This window comes from Periplaneta americana, chromosome 11 (genome assembly GCF_040183065.1).
Source record: "Periplaneta americana isolate PAMFEO1 chromosome 11, P.americana_PAMFEO1_priV1, whole genome shotgun sequence".
NCBI lineage: Eukaryota > Metazoa > Arthropoda > Insecta > Blattodea > Blattidae > Periplaneta > Periplaneta americana.
In genome coordinates this window covers 57,655,869-57,675,205 of record NC_091127.1, presented here as the reverse complement: position 1 = coordinate 57,675,205, position 19,337 = coordinate 57,655,869, and the positions used below count along the sequence as shown (strand labels likewise).

The window sequence follows — 19,337 nt, the reverse complement described above, 5'->3', positions numbered from 1 at the left end:
ATGTACACTAGTGATGATGATGATGATGACGATAATAATAGTAATAATAATTTTATGTACACTAGTGATGATGATGATAATAATAATAATAATAATAATATTCCAATTATCCTAATTGGGATAATTTTATCGTCAATTTTCATATTGGTTTAATTTTATGTACACTAGTGATAATAATAGGCCTAATAATAATAATAATAATAATAATAATAATAATAATAATAATAATTCCAATTATTCCAATTGGGATAATTTTATCGTCAATTTCCTTTATTATGTTTAATTTTATGTACACTAATGATGATGATAATAATAATAATAATAATAATAATAATAATAATATAATTATTAAATTAAAATGTAAAGCGAAAAGCTCAACTATTGCAGCATGAGAGTAGACACTAAACACAAAATATTACTTTACAGCAAACATATTCCTGAGAAAGAAACAGTAGCTGAATAGTGAATTAAGAACTCGCGTGACAAAAAAGTATTACAAAGCGTTTAGTTCAGGCCTGGTAAAATAAAGCCAGACGGGACATATAAAAATTTGCAAACATGTAATTAAAAAAATATATCGTCGTTGTTCCTGCAATAACTACTATGTGCAAAATATGCAGTTATTCAGTAGGAGGAAAATCACTTTTATTCAGCCTATGGCAGCCGTACATAGGGAATTGTGAATTCTTACATTTTAGAAAGAAAGAAATATACTGTAATTACATATAGGGGATTTTATTATTTGCTGTATCACTATTTAAGTTATTTAATAGAAAAAATCTGAAAATCGATAAATATGTCACATAGGAGTTATTGCAGGGACAACGACGATATGTATAGAGGGATAGGAGATACTTTACTCTGGGAGGTGTGTTGTCGTTGAAGTCAATTAGTTTTCCTATTTTAATGCGTTAAATTTATTTGAAACGATTTATGATAGACGTTCCAACAAAAGTTATTATTATAGCTGAGAGTCGACCTACGATTTTCATAACTATGCACGTTCAGGTTGATATTACCAACCTAAAATTAAAAAAAAAAAAAAAAAATGTAGGAATTAATCTGTCCTCAAAAAATAAATAAAAATAAAATATTCTTAAACTTCTAAATGTACAATAAAGTATAATAGTTAACATAATAACAATAAATAAATAAATACTATAATAATTATGATGAAAAATAGACTCTGTTGCTACACGATATTTTATATTAGTTTCTAGCAAGGGGATAAGTAGATATATGGATACTGCATATACTTTCACACGGAAAGCAGTAAAATAAAAATATCAACTGATTCCTCTTTTTCTGAAGAAATTGTATCAATTCTGCTAGCAGAACGGCAGTTAGTTTGCCTAGAGCAGGGCCGGGCATGAGAGCGGCTCCATTTAGCGAGCCAGAGCTGCTCTCGCTCCGCAAGGCACTTCAATTCCAAGCCAGAGCAGAACGCTCACGCAGTGGCGGACTCACATTACAGCTACCTTCCCTGCATTAATATAACAAGAGCCACGGTTGTTCTAGTCATTCAGTCTGTCGGTACATAATAGTTTATAAGGATATTACATCAATCCATTGTACAGTACAGACTTTATAACTCTCTTATTAATTTAATGGAATAAACTTCGTCCTATGCACATCTACATCATTAGGCTTATTTACATAACTCATACGCACATACTGCAATCTCCTCACCACGGTTCTACGAGACAGGCGTATGGCTTCCACTTCCCCTACTTCCTGTGGACAGAGGTCATCTGCCAATATAATTAAACATCGCTTGATGAAGTTACCTTCGTTGAATGTTTTCAATTCCTTTGCAATTTCGTGGCAAATTTTGTAGCTAATTCTCATAGTCGATTCACTAAGTGCATTATTGTCATCCTATTAATAAATTGTAATATAATATAATATAATATAATATAATATAATATAATATAATATAATATAATATAATATAATATAATATAATATAATATAATATAATATAATATAATATATGATGTTAAATATATGATATGATATGATATGATATGATATGATATGATATGATATGATATGATATGATATGATATATGATATGATATGATATGATATGATATGATATGATATGATATGATATGATATGATATGATATGATATGATATATCATGAACTGTAATATACTATACTATGATATAACATAATACTTGTATAATTTAAAATTATATATTACTAAATGTATAATAACTTATAATGCAATATAAATATCAAATAGATACTCTAATATAATGTACTTGAGAAACATTTTTTTTAAGTTGTATTAATTTATGGCGTTCATTACCAACATATTTGTCATATTCAGTAGCATGTTGTAAAGAATAATGCCTTTGGATATTGAACTTCTTAATCAGTTGGAGTGTTTTATGACAAATTAAACATTTGCTAATCCACTGCTCTCTACGAAAAAGAACTCCTCCCATGATACATTAAAAGCATTGGGAGTAGAGGGCCGCTTTAATGTATGTATGCAATCGAAAAGTATTGGGAATCAATTTGAATAAGGAACAAAAAAAAGTTTCCTTCCCAGGCAGGATTCGAACCACGAAAGTCTTAGTTATCAGTCTATCGTGCTCTGAAGTGAACAAGGCTCTGAAATCAGCTACAAGGGCCGGTCCGGTTTTTTTTGCCACTACTGTACAAGAATGACGTGATTTATAACAATTGCTGTGATAAATGCGTAAGAAATGTGTAATTTTGTAAAAAATTGAAAACCAAAATTCTACACGAAACTATGGAATTAACAACACACTTTTAGTTTCAGAATATTAGCCAATTAAGAAATGTCACTTTTGAATAGTTTATTTTCTGCAAATCTAGTCTTTAAGGTAAAGCTCCCTGTAAAGCAGATTTGAATAATTTCAAGGGAAAAATTGTTCCGGGGCCGGGTATCGACCCTGGGACCTCTGGTTGAACGTACCAGCGCTCTACCAACTGAGCTACCCGGGAACTCCACCCGACACCGTCTCAACTTTTCCCTTTATATCCACACAACTCGCGTGGGCTGACGAAACGCCAGAGACCCACATCGAGTGCACACAATCTCTGTGTGACTAAGAATTGTGGTTTTCTGTTAACGTACACAGTGACGTATATATTATGCAAATCTAGTCTTTCAGGTAAAGCTCCCTGTAAAGCAGATTTGAATAATTTCAAGGGAAAAATTGTTTCGGGGCCGATCCTTGTAGCTGATTTCAGAGCCTTGTTCACTCCTTGTAGTATTCTTTTACCCTTAAAACTAAAGGGAAAAGGTATTTTTTTAACAACTTCAAATTACTGTATCTCTGAAAATATTGGGAATACGAGTATTGTCCACACTTGTGGAGTAACGGTCAGCGCGTCTGGCTGCGAAACCAGGTGGCCCGGGTTCGAATCCCGGTCGGGGCAAGTTACCTGGTTGAGGTTTTTTCCGGAGTTTTCCCTCAACCCTATACGAGCAAATGCTGGGTAACTTTCGGTGCTGGACCCCGGACTCATTTCACCGGCATTATCACCTTCATATCATTCAGACGCTAAATAACCTAGATGTTGATACAGCGTCGTAAAATAACCCAATAAAATAAAAAAAATATGAGTATGACGCATATTTATATGACATTTTTTGCTAAAAATGTCTTTGGAATATGCTCTATAAGAGGCGGCGATATCCTCTCGTGAATCACTATGTATACATTTTACGGACAAATAGGCGTACTGACAAAGACGAGGATGATAAAGTTATTATAGTAATAAGTATATACCAGAATAGAGGTGCAAAGTATATGCACAGAACCAGCCGCCACTGTTACTAGTACAACAGCTCTGTTAACATTCACGCGTCCGGCCCTACCTTACGTTGAATCAATGCAAGGGACATGAAGCAGTTAGGAGACTAGTAACCACATCCTCCATGCCCTAATGCAGTATTCCCAACCTTTTGAAGTTCGCAGTACCCTTGGAAATAACATTAAAAACTGGGGGCACCTTTCCTTGAATTAAAAAAAAAAATTGAAGCTTAATATGTTCATTTATTGAAAGATGATATAATAAGTAACGTACAACATAACACAAGACAGTAAACGTTACTACAATCACTGAATAAACATACATCAAAGAGTTTTGTTCGATTAACCATTAATCATTAATGTGAACTTGTGATTGATGCTTAGAGCACAGATACGTAATATCAAGTGTGCAGTACGTTTAGTTATTTAGATTAATAATATTAATATTATATAGCTCTTAAGCTTTGTTTAGTTGAGTACAAATTTAACACTTTTAATGTAAGTTTAGTGATCTTTTTTTTTTCGTTTTGTAGTACTGTAAATGTAAACGTTCTTGTTTTGTTTCTACGTTTTGTGTAATTGAACGTTACGAATTACTTTCTTCGCTGATGTTCAATAATTTTGTATATGTACATCAGCGGTGACCAAAACTTGAGCTGCAGTGATTACATGCGACAGACAGCCTATGAAGTAAGGAGATGGAGGAAAGGTACTTGGCATGAAAACTACAACCAGTGGTGGTTCCTGTACTAACATCTTGATCAATCCCGCGGATAAATATCTCAAGTTTCGCTGTATCAATAATGTCACTGCTGTCATCAAGAGCCAACGAATAATATACAATAATATACATTTTTCTTGGATATAATCAGACGTTTTCTTAATTCTTCTCTCGATACTTGGTCGAGAAATTCGTAGTTTTTCAAAATTAAAAACTTCTTATGGACAAGTTATTTAAGCTATTTAAATCATTACTCTTTTGAGAATGTTATATTAAAAGGCTTTAGAGCACGAGATATTTCAAACTCTATTAGGTAGCTGACTTCCTCACATTTATTTATCTCATCTTTCTCTTCCTGGCTATGATTTAAGACATGTCAGTTCTTGGCGTTTAACAGTTCGTTGTCACATAATATTGAATCAGTTTTTCTACAATATTATTATTAAATGAATAACTAATAAATAGTTATCCTCATCTAAAGATTAAGAAGATTAAAACTGAGATAAAACCTAATAATTTTATGCTTCTCGGGAGAAGATCTTTACGAAACCACCTCTTACTGCTTGTAGAGACATGGTTTGTAGAGCGACATGATATCGTCACTGCCTGCCTTCAGTACTTGAATGAAACACACAGCAATGTACAGGAAATTCCTCGTACCCGTTTGAATGTCTGTGATTACACGATGTAGTCACGACACCCGCGTTGGTCACCGCTGGTGTACATATTTCTGGTGGTTGGGAAGAGAGGGCCTGATGGCTTTAACTCCACCAGAATAAATAAATAATAATAATTATATTGTTACTGATTAATACTCTTTATGAAATTAAAATATAATTGTGTGTATGCTGAGGTTAGATATAGAAATTGCCGCTGTGTACACCCCGAGCCACGGAAACTACGCCGGAGGTTACGAATCGAAACTGCCGCTGTCTACGCTGTGCGCAGCTCGATATGCAAATGGGCTTTATCGGCCCAGATCCGAACTGAACACTGTGTATAAAGATCAATATATTTTAAAGATGGGAAAAAAGAAAACGAGGAGAAAAAATGGGAACAAGAAGAAAGAGAGGAAGCGAGAATATAAAAACAAATACCTGCATATATCTGGATTGAAGATGTAGACCGGCTTTTCCCTTGTCTGTGCCGGAGCGAAAAATTCACCTATCGACCCAGTAATGTTGCCGCACTCTCCATCATAGACAGGGATCCTGGTATTGTAGTTCCAGGAGTGTATTCGGCCCATCTTAGATATATCGTCGGCCGCAGTGAAGAGGTTCAATACGCCGTCCATTTCGGAGGAGCCGTTCCTGCCGTAGTACCATCCCATCTTGTCGCCGGGCACTGTGGTACCTAACAGCGACGGAGCTGCGTTCACAATCTTCATGAGGGGGTCATCATAGCCGTCGAAAAGAATCTCCTTTGCAGGCTTCGTTATCCACACCTTGCTCATCATCCGCATGCCAGTCGATAAAGCGTACGATGAGAACGTGCTCCAATACCTCGCGATGTAGCTGGCTGACTGGAACGTTGAAATAGTCCTTACATTAAATTACATAAGTTAGGTCAGGTGCAACAGTGTTCATGAGTAAGATAGTTATATATAATAAAAGTAATATAATATAGTTATATGAACACTTTTTAATGATTGAATAAAATTAATAAAATCAGTTAAAAACCATACATGTTTCGGAGGTTTGCTCCTCCATCTTCAGTGGTAGTACCACGACTGTAACAGGAAACATAAATTGCGTAAAGCTCGTGGTAAATAATAATTTTACAAAGATACATAATCTAAATGTCAGCAATTGTTTTTATTGTACTTATTAATATAAATTACAAGTTTTATCTTTAGGTAACATATTTTAAGACTTAAATATCTATTTCCTCATTCTAATTTTATCACCAATCTTAATTACCAAATATTTTGAAATGATTAACACTCTGGTTGTGTTATATTTTTCAATTTCAATAATTTTGACATTTTAACATTGCTGTTTGTTAATTTTAATATTACACACTATTCATATATTTTTTGGTTAATCATTATGTACTCAATATATATTAGCTACCGCATTTTTTTTTACTTTTTAAACAACTACTTCAATCAATTTAATTGTATTTAAGTTTATAATATGAATTTGAACTAAACAACATTTAGGTCATTTTATTTTCAACAATTCCTGACATTTAGATTACGTATCTTTGTAAAATTATTATTTACCACGAGCTTTACACAATTTATGTTTCCTGTTACAGTCGTGGTACTACCACTGAAGATGGAGGAGCAAACCTCCGAAACATGTATGGTTTTTAACCGATTTTATTAATTTTATTCAATCATTAAAAAGTGTTCATATAACTGGATTATATTACTTTTATTATATATAACTATAGTCCTTACATATTAACACGGCATTATGAGAATTTATTATGAAGTAATTTTACTTAGGTATAATTATTGATAATAATTTAAAATGGAATAATCATATTCATTATATTTGTAATAAATTACGTAAAACATTATATTAGTTTGTTTTTCTAAGAAATATTTTGTCAACTGTTTACGTGTAATTTATTTAGCATTATTTCAATCTATATTTATGTATGGTATTATACGTTGGGGTGGAACTTATAAATCCAACCTGTATCCGTTAATTTTACTACAGATTGCCCAACTGAATTGTTGTTTAAACATTTCAAACTTTTCAACATTAAACAAATTTATTATTTTATTTTATTAAAATATTTTCACAGAAATCTTAATAACTTTGAAAGGTATATACATTAATATAGAACTAAAAATATGAATTCTCTGCATTTGTCTGAACCTAAATGTAAAACCAATGCAACTTTTTATCATAGCATGAGTCAAGGTCCTAGATTATTAAACAAATTTTATTCTAAAATTATTTTAACCACGAATCCTCTCCAAATTAATAAAATTAAAAAAAAATGTATTGGATTTATGGTTTAGGTTTAGGCTAAACATATTAAACACTTTTTAATCTATATTCACTCTCAATTTTAATTTTATTTTTGTCTGTATTGGAAACGCCTCCTGAGCACGAGTCTTACTCATTCAGGAGTGGGCTAATTTATCTTTCAGCCAGCAGCCGCTGGTAGGTCTTGGCCTTCAGGGCTGTAGCGCCATGGATTTACTTTTTATTAATAATAGTAAGCATACTCTACAGTATTTGCCTGCTCTAAACCTTGGTACACAGCGAGCCTTAGTGTAGTCAGCCGGTATGGATTTGGGAATGCGCTTAGCTTGAGGGTTAGTGCAATAGATCGTAACAGGTCGCAGTGCTGGGTCATAGTGTCCCCTTCCCGTAAAGTCCATTCCATTCCATTCCAAGCATACTCAACTGGAAGGATGCAGTGAGTTTGAGCAAAAGTTGACGTAATGTACATCGGTTGGCAAGCGGATTGTTGTATACCAATAAATGTAGTTGTTATTGCGAGTTGCCCTATTCTGCAGGCAGACAGCCATATGTGCTGCTTGGTTTCAATAAGCGGGCTTGAGCCGGTTGTGAGGCTGCTGTAATTCATTGCATTTTATTTTCATAATATATTGTATTGTGGAGTTATCCTTATCCTGGTTATTGCTGTCTTTGTCATATCCTTATCATGATCGTGGTCTTTGTGATTTATCGTGGTTCTTGTCGTGTTCTATTTCGTGGTCCTTATCGTGGTCCATTTCGTGGTCCTCTTCGTGATCCTTGTCGTGATCTTCATCGTGGTCCTTCTCTTTGTCCTTGTCGTGGTTCTTATTGTGATCCCTGTTGTCTTTGTCGTGGTCTTTTTTATCTTTGTCATGATCCTACATTTAACATTGCAATATTTATATTACTTTTCCCCTTAGAAAAGTAACTTTTGTGTCACACGATATGTTCCATTCTTTCATAAAAGTTGAAAACAAGCGAGCACGCACGTAAACAGAGACCTATGCCAGAAATAGACTACTGGTAACATTTTGCACTGCTGTGTGCTTTGGGATAGTGAAAATATACGTATGTGCTTCCAGATGTCTATATGTACATATTCTTTGGTAAACATTATTTATACCAGCTGAATAAGTATGAGTGGATTTTAAGGAGGAGCCAGTTATATTGTCACGAGTCTCAAGTAAACAATATTGGCAAGGTTGCATTGATTAGTCGATATGGAGCACTAGAATATATCAAAGAAAGAAGTTGATCCTGGAGGAAGTGTTGTGTTATGTGGAGTCCGAGGGAAGAATCTTCTCTTAATAGTAATATTAAAAGGCTGCCTAGTAATAGTGACAATAGTAAACTACCCTCAGTCCTAAAATATCTCTCATAAGTACAGGACAACTTGTGAGGAAGTAAGATACATGTGTAATTCAGAATGTTTACAACAAAAATTAAAATTCAGTCAGTACTTTGCCATATGCGACACAATTGAAACAACGGGAATGCAAGAACAACACTGAGGACTAGGTCTACAGTTTCTTTGAGTCTTCCAGGCTATCGCATGCCGACGAGAACAATTCCGATAGCAAAACACTTCATAATGTTGACGATTTTGGTCGTGTCATCGTGAGGGAACACCGAAAATATAGAGTATCACAGAACCACCCTTTAGGTATACTGACATTCAAGGGTCCAGATTCTACAAATCAAGTGAAGTTTGCAAATATGGGCCTTTTGAAATGATCATTTGTATACAATACCTACTTAAATTTTTAATAAAGGTAATATTGTAAGATGGCATTCACATCTTTGAATGGCTTTACTGTAGTAGGCACATATCAGTGTACTTGCTTTCCTTCCCTCACTACGATCTACACTGAAATAGCCGGTCGGAATAACTTCGAAGTATATCCAAGGGCATGCGTAGAAGCACTTTAAACTGGACAGCATTCGTAACTGACTGTCACTATACAGGGTGTTTCAAAAATAGGGGGCATAATTTCAGGTATGTATTTCCCACATGTAGACAGTCAAAATAGTTCATTACAACATGTGTCCGGAAATGCTTTATTTCCGAGTTATGGCCTTCACAACATTGAAATTCACCGGAACGTTTTTTCTTTCCGCAGGTCGTTGCCGTCAAAGGAGACATTAAGAGGGCACTCTGACAGTTCATTCCGAGGTGAAGGTTACATTCAGTGTTGTGTAGGCGTTAGACTGTGCGACATGTATTCAAATCAAGAGCTGGCAGAGATACACTTCATGTACAGTAAGGCGGACGGCAATGCTGCGCTGGCTCGTCGTTTGTACCAGGAGAGGTACCCACAGCGACAATGTCCAGATCAGAAGATATTTGTACGTCTCCATTACCGTCTGTGCGAGTTTGGAAAATTTAACTCTCCTGGTTTGGGAAGGAGACGACCAAGATCTACAACTCCAGAAGTACAGGAGGAGATTCTGGAGGCTGTGGACATGACTCCTTCTATCAGCACACGAAAGGTAGCGTTGTAAGTCAATGTTCCTCATACGACTGTCTGGAGACTGTTGAAAGAGTATCAATTGTATCCTTATCATTTGCAACGTGTACAGGCCCTGTCACCAGCAGATTACACTGCACGAGTTAGGTTCTGTCAGTGGTTCTTGCAGCAGTGTGGTGTAAATCCGAACTTTCCTGCCTTAGTAGGTATTATTTACAGCTGAAGCACAGTTCACACGAGATGGCATAACAAATTTCCACAATCAGCATGTATGGGCGTATGAAAACCCACGTGCAACTGTTCCATCTCATCACCAGGTGCGGTTCTCCCTCAACATGTGGGCCGGTATCATTGGTGATCGATTAGTTGGACCTCATGTACTTGTAAACAGACTTACGGGGCAGGTGTACACAAACTTCCTGGAAAACACCATACCTCATGTTTTAGAAGACACTCCACTGATCAATCGTCAACACATTCACTTCTTGCATGATGGCGCTCCTGCACACTTCAGTCGTACGGCTCGCCGGTACTTGGATCGAAGGTTTCCTGATCGATGGATAGGTAGAGGTGGCCCAATTGCTTGGCCTCCACGCTCACCTGATCTGAACCCTCTCGATTTCTACTTGTGGGGCCATTTAAAATCATTGGTTTATTCTTCTCCGGTGCCTGATTTGGAATCCCTTCGGAATCGAATTGTGGCATGTTCTGAGGACATACGCAATACTCCTGGAGTTTGGGATCGTGTTCGCAGGTCAATGAGACATCGATGTGAGGTCTGTATTCAAGCAGGAGGTGGACATTTTGAACATCTTCTGCGGAAAGAAAAACGTTCCGGTGAATTTCAATGTTGTGAATGCCATAACTCGGAAATGAAGCATTTCCGGACACATGTTGTAATGAATTATTTTGATTGTCTACATGTGGGAAATACATACCTGAAATTATGCCCTGTATTTTTGAAACACCCTGTAGAAACACTATGGTTGTAAGTATGTTTTGTGAATCACACCATTATTACAAATTATAAATCTAGCAGTAAGTACAGAAATGGAGCGGGGATTTCCAAATACCAGCACATACCAGAGGTACTACGTTCAGCATGGTAATGTTGTCCTTCATAGTTCCGTTTGAGTTCTCCGGGTCGAAGTACCAATGCCGAATCCGCTTGAAGGTTACAGTGTTATTCGCATTCCAAGTTAAATTCACTTTCTCAAAGGTCTCCCTGCAGAATGGAAAACATTTCATGTCATAGTAAACTACATCAGAAAATTTTAAATTAAACTACTTCAAGATTTTCTGCGAAATGTCCTGCTTATCTTAGGATCCTTTTAGAAGTACTATTACGAAAAATTAATTTCTTACATTATAAGATTACTTGGTTTATATTTTGGACGTTTTAGAAAATAAAGAAGACAGTATTAAAAAATCGTTGTTAGGAAACTTCCATACACTTTCTCATTATAGGTTTTACTTGAGAATCATAATGAATCTGGGCACAAACGAATACATAAACCTATGCGATATATCAGCAGAAGAATGGGGAAATTATTTTACACAACCTTATTCACTGCAGGAAAACACTGAGAATCAACAACTAGAGCAAAGCAAAAATAATGACATTTTTTAAATTTAAAAATGAGAAGAAAACATATTTTATTTTTACGTATACATGATGTTTCAACAGTGAAGATGGAACTTAGGATCTATTAGTATTTGTTGTGAGACGCACAAATTTTATACAAGGTTGAAACAGCCAGTAGTTACAAGAAGAGTAAATATAAAATATAAAACAATGAAGCTGAATCTATACTTACTTGAAAGAATAAGGTCCTATCTCCACAAATTCCGGCACGTAATTTTCTTCTAGAAGCTGCTCAGGGTTTGTCCAATTGAACAAGTAAATATTAGCCGTTAAAGCCGATTTTTGCCAGGATGGGTAAGTTTTAGATATTGGTGAAAGCGGCAACTCCTGAAATCAAGTAAACAGAATAAAATGACTGCAGGATGATGATGTTAGTCATTAGTAAATCAACATAACGCATTATTTAGGTAATGCTTGTAAGAATGATGCAACAATTTAAGAAAAATGGAAGTAAAATTCTCAAAAGATCATTATTTTCTCATTTTTTATTAGAAACTTTCCTCATTAGAAGATTGCCACAAGGACAAAGTATACTCTAAGACAGTGGTTCCCAAACTTTTCGAAGGCGCGACCTACTATAGGCGAGACGTCTTTGCGACCCCACTACCGAATTTGTAGAGTACTTAACGGCATTCGAAAAATACAAATTATTGTAACATCGAGAACAATGACAATTTTACTAAAAAATTGGTGTATACCGCCCAAAGAACAGCAAAAAAATATAGTGCAACAATAACACGAAGTATTACATGAACACCATTCCTAGTAGTCTACTTTGCTGATATTTTCGAACATTTGTATGTATGTATGTATGTATGTATGTATGTATGTATGTATGTATGTATGTATGTATGTATGTATGTATGTATGTATGTATGTATGTATGTATGTATGTATGTATGTATGTATGTATGTATGTATGTATGTATGTATGTATGTATTTATTCACACTACAATGGGTATATACCCGGTGGCAGTGGTAACTAATTACACTCAAATAAAGACAATAATAAACACAATTAATAAAAATATAATTAATAATAATACTAATAATTAATATTAACAATAATTAATAATAACAATAATAATAGTAATAATAATAATAATAATAATAATAATAATAATAATAATAGGGTACATCCTAAATTAAATGAAGCACGATCAGTTAAAATAACATTTAAAGTAAATCTAATTTGTACCTTAAACCTATGTTCGAACTAAACCCACGAGTATGATATGTTCATATCTGCACAAGTACCTTTCAACACTACACTCATTTGGCTGTCAACTCACTCACTGCACTGGAACTACGAAACATTTCACTGATTCTATCCTGATTTCACTAACACTTCAAAAACATTTCACTCTTCAAATACTTTGCACTGCCACTATAAACTATGAAGCTTCACTGACAGGAACACGTTTCACTTACTCAACACACTTCACTGACACAACACACTTCACTGACACAACATAATTCTTCACTGATAGAACACTTCAATAACAAAATATCAATTACACCCTTTAAATACTGTGTATAATTATCGTCTATTAGTAAAGTCCTTAAGCCTATTTTTAAATACATTTTTGGTTGTTGGTAAAGCCTTTAGTAAGTCTGCAGGTAAAGCATTCCAGTCCCTGATAGTACGATTGAGAAAAGAAAACTTTCCAGTGTCCGTCCTCTGTCTTCTTTCCCTCAATTTATAAGAGTGGTCGTTCCTTGAAGAGTAATTTGGCGGCTGCAACCTATTTTTTATTTCTCTCCAGGCAGGCTCACCTCTGTATGTTTTGAACAGTGCGCATAATCGAATTCGCTTTCTCCTGTCCATGAGTGTGTCCCATTTTAACATTTAACACTTCGAATATTAGTTTGCAAGACCAAGATATTAACATAAGAATAGCCAGAGGTAAAATCAATAAAGGAATTCGATTTCTGGTCTACATCACTTGACAAAAGGGAATGTGATGCATTATAGTATATTAAAGAACTCTTGGTAAATTTAACTAAATTTGGTACGACAAATATTGAGTTTTTTCGAACATGCAATTAAGTTTGCACAATTGTAAACACCTTTTTGAGTATTTTCCGAAAGACACTCAAAACAATACGACAGTCACAGATAGATGCTAAATCTATTTTTAGACAATTGCGTTCAAGTGGGTGAACTTAAAACAAAATGGAGGAAAACCTCATTTAAATATGTACGAATCTACTTATGGAATGTTGAAACCAAGCTTTTTCGCAGAGCATGCATTATGTCCAGACACTTTCCACTCTTCCTACAGAGCTGCGCACGAGATCGGATGAGTCTACTTACGAATTATAGGGGAATGGGTTAGTCTTTGCCTTGAACTCGGTGGACACACGCCCGACCTTCCCTTCTACTCTTACCCCCTCCATAGAAACGTTGTTCCCGTACTGCACATCGCAAGAGTCTTGGCAAAATGCTTGAGGTGTAGACCAGTTGTGAATAAAAATAATGCATAAATACCTCGAATTTGCAAACGAAGTTCTTAAACGTTTGTTAACATTTACAACCCTATAGGCTATTCATGCAAAATTGCTTCCCATCTATGACTCTCAACAAAACAAAGATGTGAAATCTCACTGACCTTGTTATCATTTGCAACCCTATAGGCTATTCATGCAAATTTGCTTCTCATTTATGACTCTCAACAAAACAAAGACGAGAAATCTCACTGACCTTGAAATTGATATCGCTCTGTGTGTATCAAATACAGGTTCCAGATTTGAGAGTTACTTTCTGAAAAACAGGCACATTTGTCGCATTAATAAAATTATTTTTTACTTTAGTGTATAACTGCTGAAACTTTTCTTATTTTCATGTTAAATGTTGTTGATGTTCCTGGGCATACAATAAGTAGTCTATATATTAATAGGCTATGACGGTTTTTGTTTTATTTTGTAAATCATCTCGCGATATCCTCAGCTCTTTACACGACAGTTTACAGTTTGGGAACCACTGCTCTAACAATTTGTGTGATTGCATACAAGGTGTTTCTAAAATAGATCGACAACTTTTGGGTCGGATTGATAACCTTCTTTCTAACACTTTTAGTTAAGGAACCCATGGGCTTGGACTTTTCGTTTCAGTGCAAGAGTGGTTTAATGCTACCACCCAGTTTGTTTACTCCGTCAGCACAATATCATCACAGTCTAATAATCAATCAATCAATCAATCAATCATTCATTCAATCAATCAATCAATCGTTTATTAATGTCATGAGCAACAGTTTGTTGCAATAGGCATAAAATATACTAAATTAGAAGAGATATAAAATAATATTTGATATAAAATATAAAAACAGATGAATAGAAAGATACAAATGAAATACAATACTGGTAATAATAACAATAACCAATACTAATAATAATCGTAATAATACAGAGCAATGTAGCTTATAAATTTAGAATACATTCACTAATACTGTAGAATGGATGGTTGATTAACCAGTTATATAGAACAGATTTAAATTGTATATAACTTGCAGCATGTGCCTTTTGTGGTAACTTATTAAACACTGTTATAGCAATAGAATTGAACCATTTTTGGACTTACATAATCTAACTCTAGGTTCTGAAAGGCAATAATTGTACCTGGTATTATAGTGATGAACTTCTGTTTTAGGTTTATCTTAATTTTCATTAGGCATTGGAATATATATAAATTTATAACAGTTAAAATATTTTTTTGAATAAATAGTGGTCTACAGTGAGGTTTTATGCAGGCCCTGTTAAAATACGTATATATATATATATATATATATATATATTTTTTTTTTTTTTTTTTTTTTTTTGTAGATTGAGAATCTTGGATATGCTACTGCTATTTTCCCAAATATCCATACCATATGATAATATACTATTGAAAAAGGCGTAATAAGAATTTATGAGGTAGAATTTTGATATTAAAGGTTTTAAATGTCTTAATAAGTAAATTAGTCTTGATAGCCTAATACTTAAATTAATATGGTCATCCCAAGCTAGTTTAGAATACATAATAATACATACAGTCGCACAATTCATACGTATAAAATATGCCAACATTTTTTAAAATAAATATATTGTCAGAACAAGATCTTCCTTTTCTGAATCCCGATTGTTCTTCTAGGAGAATAGTGTCTGTAATAGTTTGTAATCTTCTTATTATTTTGCATAGGGCTTATATGCTTCATTGAGCAAGCTAATTCCTTTGTAATTACTGCATTTGTTTCTGTCTCCCTTCTTAAATATAAAGATAATATTTGCAACTCTCCATTTTGTGAGGGATATTCTTATATGAACTAACTACGGAGAAATTTTGTCATATAAACCAAAAAATAAAATGGGGTTGATTGTTATCCAAAGATAGACTAAGACAATCTAAAGTTTTGGCAATAGATTCTTACAACAGTTTATATAAAAATAGTACTATATCTTAATTAAGTATTATTTCTTAACGGAGAATTAATAATTTGTACACAAAACAATGGGTAATATACTGAAGAGCTGTTTTATGAACCACGTAATGCAACGTGTGGGAGACTTCAAGTTACTGCTAGCCCAGTACAAAACATAGTGGACGTACATTATAACATATTCCTCTTGAGATCATTTGTACACTTACCAAAACGAAAATGCAGTGCAGAATAAAACCCCAATTGAAGCTGAGAACAGTCCCTATTATAGCAAGCAATATGCCAACCACAGCGAGAATTGCACCACGCTCCATAACGAGGCACACCATAAATATTTTCAACTGTGAATGAATTAACAAAGAAACAAATCACTCTCTTCCTGCAGTAGAATATTAAGAGAAATATCTTATTCAGCTGTGAGTAATATGGGATGAAGATAAATGTAAACAAGACGAATACCATGCTCATAGGAAGAAAAATAAAGAAGGTAAGAAGGTAAATATAGCAGTAGAGCAAGTGAACAGCTTCATATACTTAGTGTCTACTATAAGCAGTAACATGAACTGCTACCAGGAACAATGGCAAAGGAAGCTTTTAACGTCTGATATGACAAATTACATTACTATATTTGGTTGGGCGTGGTGTACATTAGAATAGAATAGAATAGAATAGAATAGAATAGAATAGAATAGAATAGAATGTTTTATTTTCGTTGGCAGAGTTAAGGCCATAAGGCCTTCTCTTCCACTCAACCAACCTTAATCAATACAATACATATTTAAATTACGAATATTTACACTACACTTAAAAGATTCTCCAGCAATATTCTTCAGTTAAGTTTTAACGACTAGTACATGTTTATTTAAATTTAGATAAACCTATAAGATAAAGTAATAACTTAATTTATGATCTAATTTAATTCAATCAATTATAATTAAGTTGAGATAGCTAGTAAAATGATGAGAATTAATTTAATATAATTCTACTAGAACTATGTTACAGGGAGAAAAAATATAAATCTAAAATATATCACAGTTGATAGTTCACTTAATTTAGGTTGTTCATTGTTCTTTACAATTTATTTATTTAATTGTTGCAACAAATCGAAACATAAGACCACTAGATACATCTTTCCGGTAAACTAATGATGCCATTGATTCTATTTTTTTTTATCAGATCTTACATATTGACTTATGATAATGAAACTCAGTTTTTATTTTTTTAACTTTAATATTAGTTTCATAATTTTACTACATGCTATGAAAATTATTTTTACCGTACTCTATTGTTTTAAAATATCACAGAACCCACAGACATTTCTGAAAGTAAGTAAGAAGTGAGTTTCACATAGCTGTATGTATATGTAAGATGTGACAAAAATTTAGGACCAATGGCATCATTAGTTTATCAGGAAATTATTGTACTATGTGGTATTACGTTTCAGCATATTTTCGATTTGTTGCAACAATTAAACAAATTGTTTAGGACAAGTGAATAATGTGAATTATATTAATTGTATGTCATTCAATTCAGCTTTCTTTCGAGATTCAGTGGCAAAATTTATGTATAGCTATCATAAATATTGTAGTAGATATTGTTAAAAGTGCTAGTGCATGTTTTGCCATAATTTTTGTATGCTGTTCTTGAAGCCTTGGTTTTTCTGAACCGACGCATGCGAGTTGCGAGGTGCGAGGCCCGTCTCGCACAAATCCGGACTACACGAGAGATAGTGAGTGGTTTCTGTAACTGCGAGATGCGAAGTCTGCGTGCCTCGCAGTTATACAGGGACATGATTTTATTTTTACTAACAGTTTTAATATTAACCTGGCTATACCTTTCTATTAACGACTGAAACAGGAAACACCGTTTGCTACCCCTTCGACGACTGGAGTTCGATGATACCGGCGCAAAATACAAATCACTTTACTAGGTATAGGAGGGAAGAAAAGTAGTTCATCCATTTATGTAAACTAGGAAATGCCGCAATTTTGAGTTTGATAATTTTCATTAGGTTTTAGTTTAATCAAAATACAGTACTGTATTAACACTTAGTATTTTTACTCACGAATTGAGCTAGCCATTTGGACGTATTAATTATGCAGTGTATATTGTACTGTTACAGCACATTAGCGTACAATATAGAGAATGAAGTTAAATTGAAAAATAATCATAATATGGATATTTAAACACATTTTTGAAAATTGTGGCCGTTCATTTCGATACAGGCTTCAGTTTTTTTGTGCACATTATCGCACTATGGACTATTGTACCTAATTCCAATTACCAGTTTCGTCCTCGTACGAGTAACTCATGTTGAAATAATCTCGTACCTACTCTATAAAAGAATGCCTTACGTACTGTAAATTCAATCTTCACTTCTGCCCGATCCGAAAAGATAAAATTACTCAGAAATTCTATCTACTGCCCGTTCAAGGGGTTTTGTCGCAGGGTCGTAGAAAGGGGGGGATCACGTGACAGTTAATTACTTAACGAGGCCCTTTAAGTTATTTTAAACACTTGTATAATATTACGTAGACATCCAATTCCTAACAGAAATTAATGTTTTCAGAAAAGAGCTAAGATAGCCCAGCTACTAGACTTAACAGAGGGACGAATAGAAGCAGGTGGGGGAAACCGGGATGCGACGTAGGCGAACGGACGACAGTACCTGTACGAAAATATGATTCAATATTGAAAGCTCTTTCGTCACTGGAAAACGCTAACATATTTCTGGAACGTGCTATACTCGCTAACTCAGTACTGCTTACGCGCCCTCAGCTCTGTGTCGTGAACGGTTGGAAGTTTACTAGTAGAAGGGGTGGGAGTGAAGTACATTAAAAAACTCAGGTACAATAAAAATTGAAGTAAAAATAAAATGATGTCCCTATAGAAACCACTCACTATCTCTCGTGTAGTCCGGATTTGTGCGAGACGGGCCTCGCACCTCGCAACTCGCATGCGTCGGTTCAGAAAAACCAAGGCTTAAGGCAATACTACTTCCGTAGCTGTAAACAAAGAATTGCGCTGCATAGTGGGGCCAAACCCACTTATTCTTGGCAAAAAATATTTTATTGTCTCAATGTCATTTACATAGTAAGAAAAGTAGTTTTTGGTTTTTGTAAAGCTATCTCCGTAGTCAGCACTTTCTCCAGATTGTTGAAGTCTTTAGAGGTGAGGTTACAGAGGAAACACCTCTGAGTATATTTAGTTCCTGTAATAGCATTGCACACTTTGCAGTCAATCATAGTGAAAAGCATGTTGTAGATGACTTCAATTTGCTTGCCATCTAACTCGCAAATAAAAGGCTGTAATTGATGTATTTTCCGTTCGATATGATCCTAT

The 19,337-nt window shown here is 34.4% G+C and overlaps 1 protein-coding gene across 1 annotated transcript in view; it reads right to left on the bottom strand.

Annotated features, from left to right (window-relative positions):
- LOC138709036 (protein peste-like) overlaps positions 1-19,337 on the bottom strand; it is a 76,097-nt gene that overhangs the window by 24,446 nt on the left and 32,314 nt on the right. The window contains exons 2-5 of the mRNA XM_069839516.1: positions 16,205-16,336; positions 11,749-11,903; positions 11,015-11,156; positions 5,616-6,040 (exon numbers count right to left, since the gene is read on the bottom strand). Of these exons, the coding sequence (XP_069695617.1) occupies positions 5,616-6,040; positions 11,015-11,156; positions 11,749-11,903; positions 16,205-16,324 (842 nt within the window). The 5' untranslated portion in view covers positions 16,325-16,336. The remainder of the gene's footprint in view (positions 1-5,615; positions 6,041-11,014; positions 11,157-11,748; positions 11,904-16,204; positions 16,337-19,337) is intronic.